Here is a 17,019-nt window from a genome sequence, read left to right on the forward strand (position 1 = left end):
ATAGAGTATTCTTTGAGACCGCTCTGCAGCCTTATCCATGTGTTATTGCACTTAAGATTCCCTGCCTATTCTCAATACATTATTAATTATTTTAGCCACCTTACCAATTAGTACCTACTAATGAGGTCTTTTACTTTAAAAAGATTAAAAATCTATTAAAGATATATAACCGGCGAAAAACGTTTAAATGGATTAGCCATATTAAATATTTATAAGGAGATTTTCTAGATAAAAATTTGATTCTAGATGAATTAGCAAAATCTCAGAGAAAAGTAGATCTCTCTTTATAAATTCAAATCAAAAAATGAGTTTATCTTTGCTGCTAGTTGCATAAATAAATTATTTTCCTATAGCACACTATTTTGTAGAATTTTACAAAAACCAAATTTAGATTTGGTTCAGATTATTGATTTGGCGGAAAATATATATGAAAAGATCGATACAATAAGAATGAATGTAGATGAATATTTTCATAATATTTAACTAGACTCGAAAGCTAAATCTTATGATATAACACTATTTTCGTCTAGCACCTAGGTAATTATTGAGATGTAATATATATTAGAGACCTGCAGGCCCGGCCCTAAGCCCGGCCCGGGAACCAGGGCCGGGCAGTATTTAATTTTTTTTAATATACCCGGGCCGGACCTGGAAAATCCTGAAAATTTTTTTAAAAAAAATACCAGGGCTGGGCCGTATTTTTTAAAAAAATTTATAGAACATGAATTATTACATTCGTCAATTAGATATGTTTATAATGATTATATATAGTTATTATTAATATAATGTTTGGTGAAAGTTAACACTAGCTAACACTCATAGTATCTATTACATAATAAAATTATAGTTTTCCTGCCATGGAATAAATACGCAAAGGATTAAATACATTATTATATAATATATAATTATGTTATATTTTTTATTAATTAAAATATCATTTTTATTTTTTTTATAAATACATAGTATATTCTCAAAATATTATTTACACAAATTTTTTATAGTATCAATTTGTAATATACTAAATATCTGTTTAGAATAAAAAAAGTGTTGTTAAACGGCTCGGCCGATTTTTAAAAACGGCTAACTCAGTGTTTTATCCAGAAAAAAATTATGCAAGCCTGAAAATTTTGTTCATAGAAGGAGCAAAGGTCTAGACATATAGTATCGAAATTTCGAGGCTTAGTCAATATTTTTCTGGCGAAAATATTGAGTTAGCCATTTTTAAAAATCGGCTCAAAACGAGCCGTTTAACAACATTAGCTAATTTACTTGCTTATTAATGATAATACTCGCCGAAAAATATGATAAAATACGAATTAATGAATTTTTTGTATATACCAGGTCGAATATAATTTTAAAAAATTCCGAGCCGGGACTAAAAAAAATTTTTTTTTTAATATTCGGGCCGGGCCTAAAATTTTTAAAGCTGGGCCGGGTCGTAAAAAATTTTTGAAAAAAAATCCGGGCCGGGCCGAAATTTTTTTAATCTGGGCCGGGCCAGGCCATACAAATGGCACCTCTGCAGGTCTCTGATATATATGTTGACTCAATTGAAGAATATTATAAAATATCCATTTTCATCCCATTCTTAGATATTTTATTGCAGATAAAAGTACGATTTTTAAATAAAAAAACAAGTCTTTAGCAATCTTCAAATTTTATTACCTAAAGACCCTTCTTCGTTTTCTGATGCCGATATTCGTAAAATTAAATATTTAGCAAAATTTTATTCCTATGATGTTGATATTGAAATCAATCCAGTAATTTCTAATTGTGGTATAAATATTTACTACGTTTGGTTATTTTACCTGAGCATGCTATTGATGAGTTCAATCGGTGTAAGGAAACCTTGGCTCAATTTTCAAATATTTTGACGTTGTTTTATATTCTTACATGTTTGCCTATTACAACATGTACGAATGAAAGGACCTTTTCCATCTTGAGAAGATTGAAAGCTTATTTACAAAATACTACTTTCGTGTCTCGGCTAAAGGGTTAGCTCTGTTAAATATCCACAGAGATTTGGTTCCAACGACAAGAAATTCTTGATGAATTGGCAAATTTCCCATGAAGAAAAATCACATTATAATTATAGTATGTAATAAAAAATTTGTACAATATTATATTTGACAGGAAGTTATAAAAATTTGTTTTTAAAATATTTTCTAGTCAGTATTTTATAGACACTACAATTAGTATTTTCAATAAAAAAATCTGATTCTTCTTATATTGTATTAAAAGTTAAGCTGAGGCTAGTTTTAAAATTTAATAGAATAGCTCAAACTTATGACCCGGCCGAAGGCCTAGAAAAAGCTGGCCGAAGGACAGCTAAGGAGAGTTTGGAGGACAAAGCCCCAAGTAAAAATTTCCCCCCTTTATAAAAATCCTGGATACGCCACTGATTTTATTTTTCTTATATTTAAAAAAAAATTGTAATATTATTAGGGGGGATTAATTTTTTTAACTAATATTATATGAACTCATCTTGCCAAGGTTATAATGAGTGAAGTGCGAAATTGTTTGAGATCTAAGGTGCTCAGATCAGTGGCGTATCCAGGATTTTCTTATAGGGGGGGGGGAATTTTTGGGGGCTTCGCCCCCAAATCCCTTTTACCTGGCCTTCGGCCAGCTTTTCCCTGGCCTTCGGCCGGGTCTTATTTAGCTATTCTATTAAATTATTCATAATTTAATAATAATTATATTTCTATTTTTAACTATTATTTACTAATTCGTGCTTATGGATAGGATATTACAAGCCTATTTTTTATTACAAGTTAGGTATATAATATTTATTAAAGTTTTTTTAAATGTAAAAATGAAATAAAGTGTAATTTTTTTCTAAAATTTGCTTTAAAAACTAGCTTCAGCTTAAATTCTCATACAATATAAGTAGAATATAATTTTTTTATTGAAAATACTAATAGTAGTGTGTATAAAATATTGACTAGAAAATAATTAAATTAACAAGTTTTTTTAACTTCTTATCAAATACAAGATTTTTAATTATTTCATTTGTCGTTGGAACTAAATCTCTGTGTATATTTAACAGAGCTAACCCATTTAGCCGAGATTCAGTAATGTTTTCAACCTTCTCAAGTTGGAAAAAGTCCTTTCATTCGTACATGTTGTAATAGGCAAACATGCAAGAATATAAAACAACTTCGAAATATTAGGAAATTGAGCCAAGGTTTCTTTACACCGATTGAGCGCATCAATAGCATGCTCAGGTAAAATAGCTAAACGTATAAATATTTATACCACAATTCGAATTCACTGATTAAATTTATTTCAGTATCAATCTCATAGGAATAAAATTTTTCTAAATATTTAATTTTACCAATAGTGGCATTAGAAAATGAAGAAGTATCTTTGGGTAATAAAACTTGAAGATTGCTGAAGACTTGTTTTTTATCTAAAAACCGTACTTTTATTTGCGATAAAAAAGTATCTAAGAATGGGATGAAAATGGATATTTTATAATATTCTTCAATTGAGCCAATATTTATTTTCATCTCAATAATGGCCTAGGTGCTAGACGAGGTTTAATTAGTGTTATATCATAAAATTTAGTCTTCGATTCAACGTATAGATAAATATTATAAAAATATTTATCTACATTCATTCTTATTATATCTACCTATTCAAGTATATTTTCCGCCAAATCAATAACCTGAACCAAATCTAAATTTGGTTTTTGTAAATTTCTACAAAGTAGTGAGCTAAAATAATTTATTGATGCAACTAGCAGCAATGATAAACTCTGATTGATCAATTGAATTCAATAATGATATCGCTGCTGACGACACATTACTTTTTTTCATGCTCAGCCTTATTTATAAATTATCGTTTGATTTCAATCTCTTTGACTAAATATTTTTCCATTTTATTAATATTTTTGAATAATATGTTGGAAAATTGATATTCAAATATTTGTAAAATTTTGATTGGTGGGGGGGGGGGGGGGGGGGGTAAAATTTTTATTAGATTAAAATGATATTTATGAAAATAGTCAAATTTGCGATGGGGGGGAGGGGAATTTCCCCCTTTCCCCCCATTGGTTACGCGCCTGGCTCAGATTATTTCTAGAGAGAAGTGGACAAGTTTTGTTGTACTGTAAATAATATTAATTACACGGCATAAATCACTTGAACATTAATTTTGATTATGAAAATTAAATATTCATATTTATTTATTCAATATTGTTCTTGCATGATTAACATCAAAAAAATTATTTTATTATATGCAAATTTGATTAAACGAATATTAAATAGAACTATTCCCGCGGCTTTTTAATAATATAATCATTGAAAGATAATATTGAAAGGTAAGAAAAGAAGAGGTTAAAAATGGTCTACAACACCTTTTTTTATTACACTTTTTTTTTATTTGTATAATCATTTGAATTTAAGAAATATTTCTAATTTTTCTCTGCTAATTGAGTGAGAGGATTTTTATTAAATTGGCTAACTTTCAAGTTAATTAATAGATGTAGCGGCATATAAATTAACTTTAATTTTAAAAATAATTTATTAACCATTTTTAATTATTTTAAAAAAATTAGTTGTTAACGGTTTGTTTATGTCCCTTTTCATATTTATTGCTTTTTTTCCAATTATTTATTACAATTTAATTTTAAACTATGATGAAGCATTAAATGTTAAGTTTAAGAAATCTCAAAATATTTAATCATTTTAAAATCTCACCTGGGGAACAGGCAATGCTTCATTGTTTAAAAGTCAGTCACGTCGACAACAGGTATATTTGATTAAATTAATATGAAGTTCTTTTATATATCTTATGTTTGTTTTTTTTGCATATTTTTAATTAGCTAGATAATATTTAGCAATGTAAGCAACTCCCGTTCCTTGTGAGAAATTGTTCTAAAGAAAGTATCTTAATCACTAAGAAGAGAAATATAAGCAAAAGTGATACAATCTATCATGATTTTTCATATTTTATTTTCCTATATTTGCAAATAAATAAAAATTTTAATTTTATATAAAAATGTTTTGTTTATAATAGGCAGCATTCAATACCCTTCAAAAATAGGTCCGGACCTAGTCCGAATAAGTCTTTATATGTTATTTAAGCAGTGGCGTAGCTACGGGGGTGGTTTTCGGGTTTGGACCCCTCCCAGAGCTTTTTTTAGATTATACGTTCAAAAGACTTAAAAGTGATTTTATATCAATTAAATTACTATTGAAATTATTCTGGATAGTATTATTATAAAGTCATTGAGAATAATCTACTAAATTATAGTAACATATTATTGATGCATTTAAAAAATATATTTATTATATATTATCGAAGATATGGTTATGATTTGTAAGATAAACCCGCCCGAAGGCCGGGCAAAAGGGCCGAAGGCCCGTTAAAGGGGGTCTGGGGGCGAAGTCCCCTAGCTTTTATATGTATGGACCCCCTCTAAGGAAAATTTCTAGCTACGCCACTGTATTTAAGGTTAAATTTGGCTTTTGGAATCGGTTCCGCGATTCGGTCCTTGAATTCCAAGGCATACCGAACCATGACCTATTGAAGTATATATATAATATATGCATTGTTAAAAAAAAGAACCCCTTTTCCCTGAATACATCCTTATTGAGTCCAAATTTTCTTTACTGTATGGATTTAAAGATAGAATTAAAATTTTAAGAAAAATAGCTTGGATATGTCCATTAAAACTAATGGCAATATTTTGCTTATTTATTCGTCTTTTTACCTTTTTTTAAAATACCTTTGTAATAATAAATTTAAAAATACCCTTGTTACGTTAGATGCATAATAGAGACTCTTCAATTAAATATAATTAAAATCCGGCAATTACTATTCCCATAATATTAAAATTCTAGTTTTGTGGAAAAATAAATAATTGATTTACATCCCGCTTATTTCACAAAATCCGGACAGACGTAAGAATCTCCCTGACCAGAATTTAATCAATAAATAACTTGTTGATAGATCACATGATCGATTATATACTATTTATTAACATTCATTGGTTTTTCATATTTTCTACTTTCTTTAGAAACCATTTATAAAATTTAGCCTAAATACTTAAATGTGAGAGCAAAAATTTCGTTAATCCTATACAAAAAAAATAAAAAAATTTTATAACTTTGTGGAAATCTTTTAGTTTTAATTCCACAATCCTCAATGCATTTTAATTTTTAAAATTTATTATATCAAAGAGATTATAATGAAATAAAAAAATTTTTTGATAAGAACATTTTCTTTAAATTTATTTTAATCCCCATGAGTATAATTAAGTGGCAAAAAATGTTTTTTTTTTCATATTTCTTTATAGTTAAATTTTTTTTAATGGACTCTTTATATAAAAATAAAAATTGCAGGATATTTTTTATAAACATTAAATTTAAAAAAAAAGATAAATTTTTAATAAAACCCATTTTAAGAAATTGTATTTATTGATTTCATAATATTCAGTATATAAAAAATTATAAAATTGTTAACTTGTATAATAAGGGTCATACCTAATACAGAGGCGAGGGGGTGTCTCCTAAATAAAGCATGAAGTGGGTTTTAATTGATTTAGATTTTTGGATGGCCAGTTTTAAAGGGTCGTTACCACTTAATGATTGTATAATTTAATCTTCAGAATTTTAAAAAAAAATTATCCCACATCTATTTCTTAATATTCATAGTATATTAATGTATAAAATATATCCTATTTTACAATTCATAATAATAATAAAAAAAATAAAACAATTTATCTTTTAAATCAAACAAATTTTATACATATATTATTATAAAGTATAAATGATAGTAACGAGTGGGGGATTTAATTGTCTGTTTTTATACATACATAATATGTAGTATATACCTCTTTATAAAAAAATTCGTGTTAACATTAATAATGCTATCACATTCAAATGTATTTTTTTTATATTACAAAAAAATATCTTAAATTAGGATCGTTGACAATCGTTAATAATCTTAATGAATTTTTTAGACTGACTAAACTTATTTGCTGAAATTGAGAACGGTTTCTTATTAGATTTAAAAATATTTAACGTAGGAGTGATAAGATGAGTTGATTATCATCTTATCACTTATCAATCAACAAGACCATCTTAACCACAATAAATTTTTAATATTGATTATTTTTATTAGTTGTCAAATAAATATAATTTTTTTATTTATTATAATAAATTTTTATGTAAAAAAACAATGTTTTTATAAATTATATTCTTAAAATAAATTAATTCATAAATGAAAAATAAATATTCAATAAGGAAAAAATAATATAGCACTTAATATAAGGTATAATATTGATAAGTAATTTTTTATTTTATTATTTTAAAGAATTTATAAAATGTAATGTTCAATTTTGCCAAGATTTCCAGGACCAGGTTGTTTGTTCTGTATGAAAAATTTAACCTAAATTAAAAATATGCTAAATATTTTATATTCTTAAATGGTTTGGAAAAATTTTTTAAGTCATTATTTTACGACTTCATTACAATCACATAAGGGCAAACCAAACAATGGTTCAAAAAGGCCCCATTATTCGGAGGTTATGCATTACAATTTAAACTCTACAATTTCTTACGGAGCTAATTATATTCCACTGATAAAAAATGAGCAAACTTACATCGGCGATCAAAATAATAACACTTTAGGTGAGATATCATTGAACAAATCTAAGTCAAGAATGTATGGAAGCAAATATGATAAGGAAATGAACCAAACATTTAATGATTTTTACGAGAAAATAGATATGACGAGATTTAATCGTTCTTATCCTTTGATTGAACCATTATCCTACAATCAGGATATATATGTTGGACAACTCTCGGAGATTTCTAACACTCGAAAGAAGGATAAAAAAATTGTTAAATCCAAGAAACTGTTTTCTAAATCCTTCCGTTATAATAAGCCTCAATTAAAAAAAGATATCAAGGAAATATTTAACCATAGCTTTGTATACAATTCTTTTAGGCACAAAAATAAAGAAAAAACAGATGAACTTTCTAAGGAAGAATCAAAAAACTTTAATCATGATAATAATCCTCATAGACTGACCATAACTGAATACGATATAAACCAAAAATTTAATTCAAATCTATATAGATATAACAATGATGAATCGATTGCCAAAACTAGAAATACTAATGAAAATAATGTTGTAGCTAAGGCGTCTACATTTACTACAAATTTTTCAGGAAAAGAAATTTTTGACATATTTAAATATGATAAAAAATTATATGACGGTAATGTCTATTGCAACATGATGTTCGATAATACTATAAATTGCAAAGATGTGATAGAAAATCTGGCTAATAAACGAACTTTGATTAAAACTAATCCATGGGTCAAATATTCCAAAAATTCGGATAAGTATTTACGACAAAACTACACTATAAGCGATAAGACAGAGAAAAAATATCATATGTGGACAAGCACCTTAAATTCTATGGTAAACAAGGCAAAATACAAAGGTATAAATGAAACTTTTAATATGGATCTAATCAATAGTGCCTATCATCCAATTAATATGGCCAACCATTCTAATGGGGATTCGGGATTCTACGATGATGCATATAATAATGCTAATTTGCAGTTTATCACACTTAAACAAATAGAGAATTCCGCCAATTCGCAAACTTCTTCCATTTCCAAATTCAATTCATTGGATAGCTTTACCAATAACTTCAAAATATCTAATCATGATGATGAAATAAAAAATGTTTTAACTGATAGTTACAATTCACTAAAGGAGAGTGGTACATATATGGACTTTAATTCGTGTTCCTATATTTCATCATATTATTCAAACAATTCGGAAGATGACGAATCATTAAGTTCTATATGCACCCATGGGTCTATGAAAAAGCAAAGCCTTGTTATTGACAATCATAATGAACATAGTGATAGTGCCAAGGATGGGTCGGATCAAAATCTCAAACTTAGTGAAAAATTAGATTATTGGCAAGAGACTAACTTAGAATTAAGGGACAAACTTGAACATTATCGACAAAAAATTGATGAAAATAAAAATTATTTAAGGAATAAGATCGGTATCAAGGCTAATGTTGAAGTACAGCAAAATCACCAAAATGAATTCACACCCATTAAATATTTCGACACCAGCATTTTGATATATGAAATAGATCCTATTATTTACATATAAACAAAATTTATTATGGATACGATTTTATATTGCCAATATGATTATAAATTGTCTACATAACCTGTTATATAAAAAATTTTAACAATAAATTGTAAAACATTAATAAAGTTTTTATTTATCACTCATTATAGGCGTAGCCAAGATTTTGCTATGGGGGAGGGGTGGGGGCACTAGGTGGGGTTTTCCCCCATAAATTTTCATGGAGGTTTTATTACAACCTATTGTATGCCAATGGCTAAATTATATTTTTATAAAGATGATTTTGGATATCTACTTATTTTGCCTTTTTCTAAAAATTTTGAATTATAGTCGTTATTTTTAAGTTATTAACTTTTACTAATTTTTTTCAAATTCTTCTTTATAAGGATATATTGCAGGCGCGTATGCAATGGGAGTTAAGGGGAGGGGGCAAATCCCCCTCCTCCACCAAAGCCAAAACAACCAGATGGTTAAAATATTTTTCAACTGACTCCTATATTTTATCACAGCATATATATTCCAATTTATTTATCACATTATAGAATAAATAAATACTCTGCTAATTTATTCTATGAATTAATAAGTATTTCAAATTTTCCTTGGCATTATATTTATGTACAAAATTTCGCAAATCATTTGAAAATTTTTCACTGCAAAACTAAAATATAATATTTCAAAAAATGACATTGAGTTGAGACTTTGAAAATAACTGAAAGCATTATATTGGAACTTAAGAAAATTAGACGAATTATATATATTATATGTCATTGTTAAATCAAAATCAGAGTTCAATAAATTTAATATTTGTCTACCTCCACTCGTAGCAAGGCAAGTCCACCGTTCCATTATTAATATCGACTCAGTTGAAAAATACTATAGAATAAATTTCTTTATCGCTTTCTTTGATACTTTTATAACTAAAAGAAAGGTTCTTGATTAATTCAGTATTTACAAATCTGCAACGTATAATCTTTCCGAATCCATTTCAAATCTTGTTAGAGAAATATTAAGTATTTTGTAGATTTTTATTACGAGGATGTTAAAGTATCCCATGATGCATTATAAGCTGAATGCAAACTATGGCATAAAAATTTTAATATGGTTAATAATGTTTCCCATAATTTCAAACATATTTTAGACTATTTTTTATGTATAAAAATTATTATATATTTTTCTACAATGAAAGAACATTTTCTTCTTTAATGGGAATAAAAACATACCTGAGACTAGTGTTGTTAAATGACTTATATGAGCCGGCTTTTAAAAACTAGAAATATATTGCCTAAACCTCAAGATTTTGCTATTAGATGTCCAAATATTTGTATCCTATAAACTAAATCTTCAGGATTGCATAATATTTTCCCGCATAATGCATTGAATTAGCCGTTTTTAAAAATCGACTCAAATCGAGCCGTTTAACAACATAGAGATATCTCTGAAAATAGATGGAATGTTAGCCGTCTTAATATACAAGGGAGTTAACCCTAAGCACTGATGAAATCATTGAAACATTAGAAAAATGCCAAAGAATATTGATTTTTAAATTTATAAAATGCTTCTTAACTATTTTTTCCCCATTTTTTGATAAACTATGTTTTTTTCATGAATATTTGTAAATTTATATATATGCAATTATTCTTAAGAATATTTTTGTGCATTAATCTATATTTCCAATTTTTTAAAATATAATTAAATTTATATATCAAATTTTAAATGCTGAAAATTATAATTTTTTACCAAGTTCTTTTTATAGACATTATGATTCATACGCCTATTATATACATCAGAAACATGCAGGCCCGGGTAAAAGGACTTAAGGATTTTAAATTTTTTTTAAATATATTCAGGCTGGGCCTAAAAATTTTTAAAATATGTCCAGGCTATGCCTAAATTTTATTTTATATACTTAAAAAAAAATTTTTTAAATCTAGGCCAAAAAATATTTTTTTTAAATTCTAGGCTACCGTTCCACGATATCATACCTAATCGGGATACCAAGCATGCTTTGGCGATTCGGAACGTAAACTTAGAAATGGCCGAGCCAAAATTTTTTTAAAAAAAATCCGGGCCGGGTCGAACAAATAGTATCTGTGCATATCTCTACATTTAATATTTTATAATTCATTTATATTTGAATCTGTATATTAGAAATTGTCAATATTTTAAACTCACTAGTCTTATAAATATGAAACTTAAGATATTTTTAAATGACTCTTATAATAATTCTTATAAAAAATTTAATATCTCACACAGCGAATTCCTACCTCCGCACCTGAGACATTATATACATTTTTGAAGAGGTTTGGAAAGGGGATGTGTAGGGGAAAATTTTTTATTAGCTTAAAATGGTATTTACGAGAACAGGTAGATTTACGATGAGAACCCGCCCTCCCCCATGTTATGCGCCTGTCACTCATTATCTTACGAGTGAATAATCTTTTATTTAATCATTTAAAATAAAAGAGCATATATGAAAAATCTATCTAAGCTTATCTTATATTCTTTCAAAGAAAATTCTATTTATTTCCTTTTTTTTCTATAACAAAGTTAAAATTTAAGAATAATCTCAAGATTAATATTTAATTTAAGTCTCTTTTTACTATGATATTTAAGAAAAGTTATTTCCATTTGTCCAATAATAAATTGGCATCTACAAAATATTAGAAGGAAGAAAATCGATTTTGTTCTATAAAAGAAATGAAATCATTTTAGAACAAAGTGGTATATTAATTAAATTATTTACACTATGAATATTGATCTTATATTTACACTATGAATATTGATCTTATATTTAAAAAATTTAAGTAAAATTTTTAATTTATTTAAACTTTTCTTTATTTAAGTTTTTCAAATAATAAAATGAATTTCGAAAACTTTATCATACACATAGAATCTAAATAAAAAATTAACCAAAGTTGCCTCGCCTCTATAGGAATTAATATAAAAATTTATATTTTATCTTATCATATTTTATCCATTTTTTATAATTAATGTATAAATGTATTAAACTTTTATTACAAAAGTTAACTAGATAATTCAAAATTAAATTTAGATTAAGATTCCCCCAGCCCCACCCGAGAAATGTTGCTTAGACCCCCCCCCCCCACCATCCCGATGATTAAAATATAAATTGATCATTTATTGTAAATAGATACTAGTGTTCCATTTATAAGATAATTCTTTTTAAAGACTTTTAATTTAACATAGAATTTTGCATTTCAATAAAAAATAATGGTCAAAGCAAATCCCTTTATTTGAGTAATTAAGAGTAAAATGGATATGTTTCAACAAATCAGGTTAGCTATATAAAACCAATATAATTTAATTTTTTTAAATAAAAATAAAGAATCTATATATATATAGCACATAAAATAAACAATAATATTCGATTCGTAAAAATGTCAACGAATGTGCATGCGTGATTTTTTCTTATTGTTTAAACTTGACAAGATAAAATCTAAATTTTTGTCGCATTTTAAAATATTAAATTAAGGTCCAATTTATAGTATTTTATCTTGGTAAAATTTATAAATATCTTAAGTGTAATACACTATATATCACAATTTTTAAAAAATCATGTCATGTATTATAGTTATCAAAAATGTTATTTTAAAATAATATATCATTTCGCTGCGATTTATAAATATCGAAAATGAAACAAATAATTGAAAGAAAAAAATGGTGTTGAAAATTTAAAAAAAGATATTAGACTTAGGGATTTATGTAACTGGAAAGCATACTTCGATTGTACATTGAAAGAATTTACAAAATACAGCCATGTCTAAAATGTCAAAATTTTAAGAAAGGCTTTAAAAAAAGCCAGCAAACCAAAAATATTATTTTTATAAATTCGAGCAGGGTTTGTAATACAATTTTTGTTCAATCGGTACCGAAATATTTGATTCCTACAGATTTCTGAGATTTATAAACATATGTATGATATAATAATACAGCAATATAATACTGAACAAATTATATAATTTTATATATTACTATTAGTAAAAAAAAATGTTTTATTGATTATTTGAAGAATTTAAAACTTAATATTGAGGTATAACAAGGCGTCCTTTCTAAATTTAAAAAAAAATTGTATTTTGTTTGTAGCTATTTTGCGACAATTAACAAAATTCAGTAGATAAAAAAATTTATTATTTTTCATGCGTATTTATCCAATATAAGTTAATGATATTAAAAGAAAGAAAAAAAAATAGCAATAAAAATCAAATTAAAAAAAAATTTTAGCTTAGAAAGTCCCTTAGAGTTATGCATTTTTCGTGTAAATTTTTGTGGTTAGAGTCAGTAAAATAAAAATTAACAAACTTTCTAATAATGAAATATCTTTCATGCTAATTATTCGAATATTTGTGTGTTTTTTAGAGCATAACCCAACTGTTGTAGACTTTTTCTGATACTATAGTAAACTTTTGGATCTTCAATAGTGACAGGAATCTATATAAAATTGATTATAACAATTGTATATAAGTGAATATTAGATATTGCTTAAATACTAATTTTTACTTATTCTATTATATTTTAACTATATATAAAATAATATTTTCTGAGTCTGACAAGGTCAAAAAAATCTCATTCTAACCATATCACAAAGCAAAAATTTTTTATTTTTTATGTGTGATTTTAAAATTAAACAGAGAATCCATATTAATTTTAAAAAATTTTAAATAATCAAAATTTTGATATCTATATCCTTTTTTAGAACAAGTGATGCGAAAAAATACGTATATCCTATATATTTTTTTATTTATTTAGTTCAAATGGATTTCATCAAAAATTATATTTTAAAAAAATTGCAGAAAAACAAAAGCTATTTTATTTATCGTAAAAAATCACAAATATATTGTTTTTCACTTTTCGATACACGAACTTTGAACCAAATTACATTATATGTTTTTAAAAACCTAAATTTTTTATCTAGGATTTTATTTAAATGCAACCCTTAATTAATTTTAAAAAAAGATTAATTACATGAGATGCATTTATAAAAACATTATAAAATACAACTTATCGGTAAAATTTTTAAATACATAGAAAAATAAATGATTTAGTTCAAACGGTCATCAACAAATCGTAAAAATTCAAATTTACTATATTTTTTTAGGGAGATAAATTTATAATCACATAATTTGCATATTTAGTTAATTTAATATCTTCACTTAAATTTTTCATCGAATTGTTTTTTATAAATTGTTTTGCCTTTATCCAGTGGTTCTTTTATGATCCATTTATATTACTTTTTTCGAATCTGGCCGAAAAACAGGCCTAAACATAAATATAATTTAATCACCAATAAAAGATATGCCCCGAAAAGCATCGATTTATAACACATAAATATTATATTTATTATGAGTGACCGTGTTGGTAGAATTATATTTTAATTCAGGCCGTGCCTAATGTTAATTTTTAAAATAGGGTTGAACATTAAGACGAATATATTCTAGGTCAGAGCCCTAGAATTAAAATACCTTAAACTCATTGGTATTTTTATGGTTACTCCTACTAACATTAAGACTTAATGCCTAAAGGGGGTTAGAGGAGAAAATAACTAATTAGAAACTGTTGGAATAAGTATTTCGAATAAAATCGATATCAGCGACGGCAAAATCTGAAATGAAAACATGTCTACTCTTACAATAAACAACAATAACACATCCGTTTAATATAGACAAAATATTGTCGCCGTTAAATAGTAAATTGTTATTAACTCGTCTGTTTATAAAAGGTAGGATCTTCTTTGGAAGGTATAGTTTCAAAAAATTAGTAAACCTGATTCTAGGATAAAAAAAATGAAAAAATGTTGAGTTTATAATTAAAGATTTGATAGATAAAGCCAAATCCTTCAAAAGAGGAAAATCTAGTGTGGTGGTTAAACAATGGAATAGTCTACTGATAACTTTTTATTGTTAATTAACTGCTAATTAAAAAGAGCAAATTGAAGTTGTATCAGTAAAAGTTACATAAGCATTTAGGAGAAAGCTTCAATTTTATAGAACGAGCCGAATAAGATAAAACTCAAAGTTAAACATAACCGATAATAAATGTTAAGTAAAAAAAACTATTAAATCTAACAAAAGTGGTGAGTTATTCTAAATCAAAATAAATTTTGATTATATTGATCGATATACTTTTGTGAAAAAGGTAAAAGGTGCAAAAAAATAGAAATTACACATTAACAATATAATTTTAAAGTATTAACAAACAGATTTATCGATTTTCTCTCACATAATTGAAGCAATTATATAATGTTAAAAAAAATTTTACAGTATAAAATGATAAAAAACTTTTTGAATTTTAAAACAAAACTAATTAATGTAATATTATTAATAATATCATTGCATATTTTTGATAAAAAAATTCTCCTACCATCTGAAATATATATTTTTTAAATATTGAATTGATTTTTTTTACTTTTAGTGTACTATAATAATTTATCATTTTATTTTAAAAAGACTATAATTCCATTTTAATTAATAAAATTTAATCAATCAAAAATGTATTAAAATCTTATACAATCATGAATATAATATTATACAGAAATACAGGTTTCAAATATATTCAATTTAGAGCAATTAAATATTTTTCTGATTACTGTGAGGAATTTTTTTTAAAAAAATATATAGATCACTCACATTTAAATAAATTTAATGTAAAAAATTATGAGAAAAATAATCAATTTTATAAAAACATTTTTCAATTAATACAATGTGATATTAAGAATTATATACAAATATGTAAATTGTCTAAGAAAAAAAAATCATTTAAGAAAAACTAAACAGTTTTTATTTAATTATCCTATAAAAACTCTTTTATGTGTAAAAGTATGAAGGTGACAAATTTTTACCAGACTTTAGTTTAAACTTTTTTAAATTATCGTAATCATTTTAAAATATGGAAGGGAAGTTTTTTTTATTTGTTTAATATTATGTTTAAGAAATTTAAATTTTCAGAAGGAATTTCGCCTTGGTTGCACCAATGGCTAGAATAGAAATCCGTCCCGAATCCATTGCTATATAACTAGATTATACGGGTGGTGAGGTATAAAGAACCTTGCAGGCCGATGATTTTGTAATGATAGCGAAGAAAAGGAATAAGGTAGATGAAAAGACTAATAAAGAGTTACATAAACTAAAATAAAGAGAATCTACACATGTGTTAACTATTGAGGTGTGCATTTATTAGATATGGGCGAGGCCTGATGTTTACTAAGGTTTTGCTCTTTCGTTCAAAACTCATTTGTACCGACTATTTCTACAAACAGATATATGAGATAGATTTAGTTAATTTTGCTTTACACTTAAAAAAGCGTGTATATTTATATATATAATATATAGCACCCAAAATATCTTTTTAGTATGCAACTAATTACCGAATCAGTAACATTAGTCAATGGAGGCTTTAGAGGAAAAAGGTTTTAAAATGAATGTAAAAATAAAGATGATGCAAAGGGTGTAAAATATGAAAGAACCATGCATTTGGTCAGGCGGAAACGATCTTGCTAGGATCGATTTAATTTATCTGTTGCAAGAAATAAGTCGATAAAGTAATGGTGTTGCATGGAAATGTGCAAATGACAAACGCGATATATATTTGTTTGGAAAATTTTAACGAAAATGAGTTTCTTTCTGATTTGAAGAATTCACATATGTGTGGGCGAGATATGGCCAATGAAGATAATATTAGATGTTGTGAAAATTACTTTTTGTTAAATTTAAATCACTAAAAAGTAACGAGTTCCAGTTTGCTAGATTTTTCAAAAATTGGTGAATTTGAGTAACCTGGGAAATTAGTGAAAAAAAATGTTACAGTTACAGTCATATTTAAAAATTACATTTTAAAACAAGTACATATAATTAGGTAGACTCTATAAAGGTAGC

General features: G+C 25.9%; 2 protein-coding genes across 3 annotated transcripts in view; one reads left to right on the forward strand and one right to left on the reverse strand.

Annotated features, from left to right (window-relative positions):
• Positions 1-7,213: 7,213 nt before the first annotated feature.
• LOC135929721 (probable serine/threonine-protein kinase clkA) lies at positions 7,214-9,195 on the forward strand. Its single transcript, XM_065466425.1, has 2 exons — positions 7,214-7,281; positions 7,324-9,195. The coding sequence occupies exon 2, from the start codon at positions 7,436-7,438 to the stop codon at positions 9,149-9,151; it is 1,716 nt and encodes a 571-aa protein (XP_065322497.1). The 5' UTR covers positions 7,214-7,281; positions 7,324-7,435; the 3' UTR covers positions 9,152-9,195.
• Positions 9,196-12,564: 3,369 nt separating this feature from the next.
• LOC135930536 (acyl-CoA synthetase short-chain family member 3, mitochondrial-like) overlaps positions 12,565-17,019 on the reverse strand; it is a 42,370-nt gene continuing 37,915 nt past the window's right edge. Inside the window, exon 13 of one of the 2 annotated variants that reach the window (XM_065467343.1) lies at positions 12,565-13,579. In XM_065467343.1, coding sequence (XP_065323415.1) covers positions 13,481-13,579 — 99 coding nt within the window. In that variant the 3' untranslated portion in view covers positions 12,565-13,480. The remainder of the gene's footprint in view (positions 13,580-17,019) is intronic. The other variant, XM_065467342.1, reaches the window with a different exon arrangement.

The sequence above is a fragment of the Gordionus sp. m RMFG-2023 genome, chromosome 5 (genome assembly GCF_954871325.1).
Source record: "Gordionus sp. m RMFG-2023 chromosome 5, tfGorSpeb1-WG-v2, whole genome shotgun sequence".
Classification (NCBI taxonomy): Eukaryota; Metazoa; Nematomorpha; class Gordioida; order Chordodea; family Parachordodidae; genus Gordionus; species Gordionus sp. m RMFG-2023.

What these genes read in the sequence shown, in the direction of transcription:
- LOC135929721 (XM_065466425.1), top strand. Translation starts at nt 7,436, where the DNA reads ATGGTTTGGAAAAATTTTTTAAGTCATTATTTTACGACTTCATTACAA.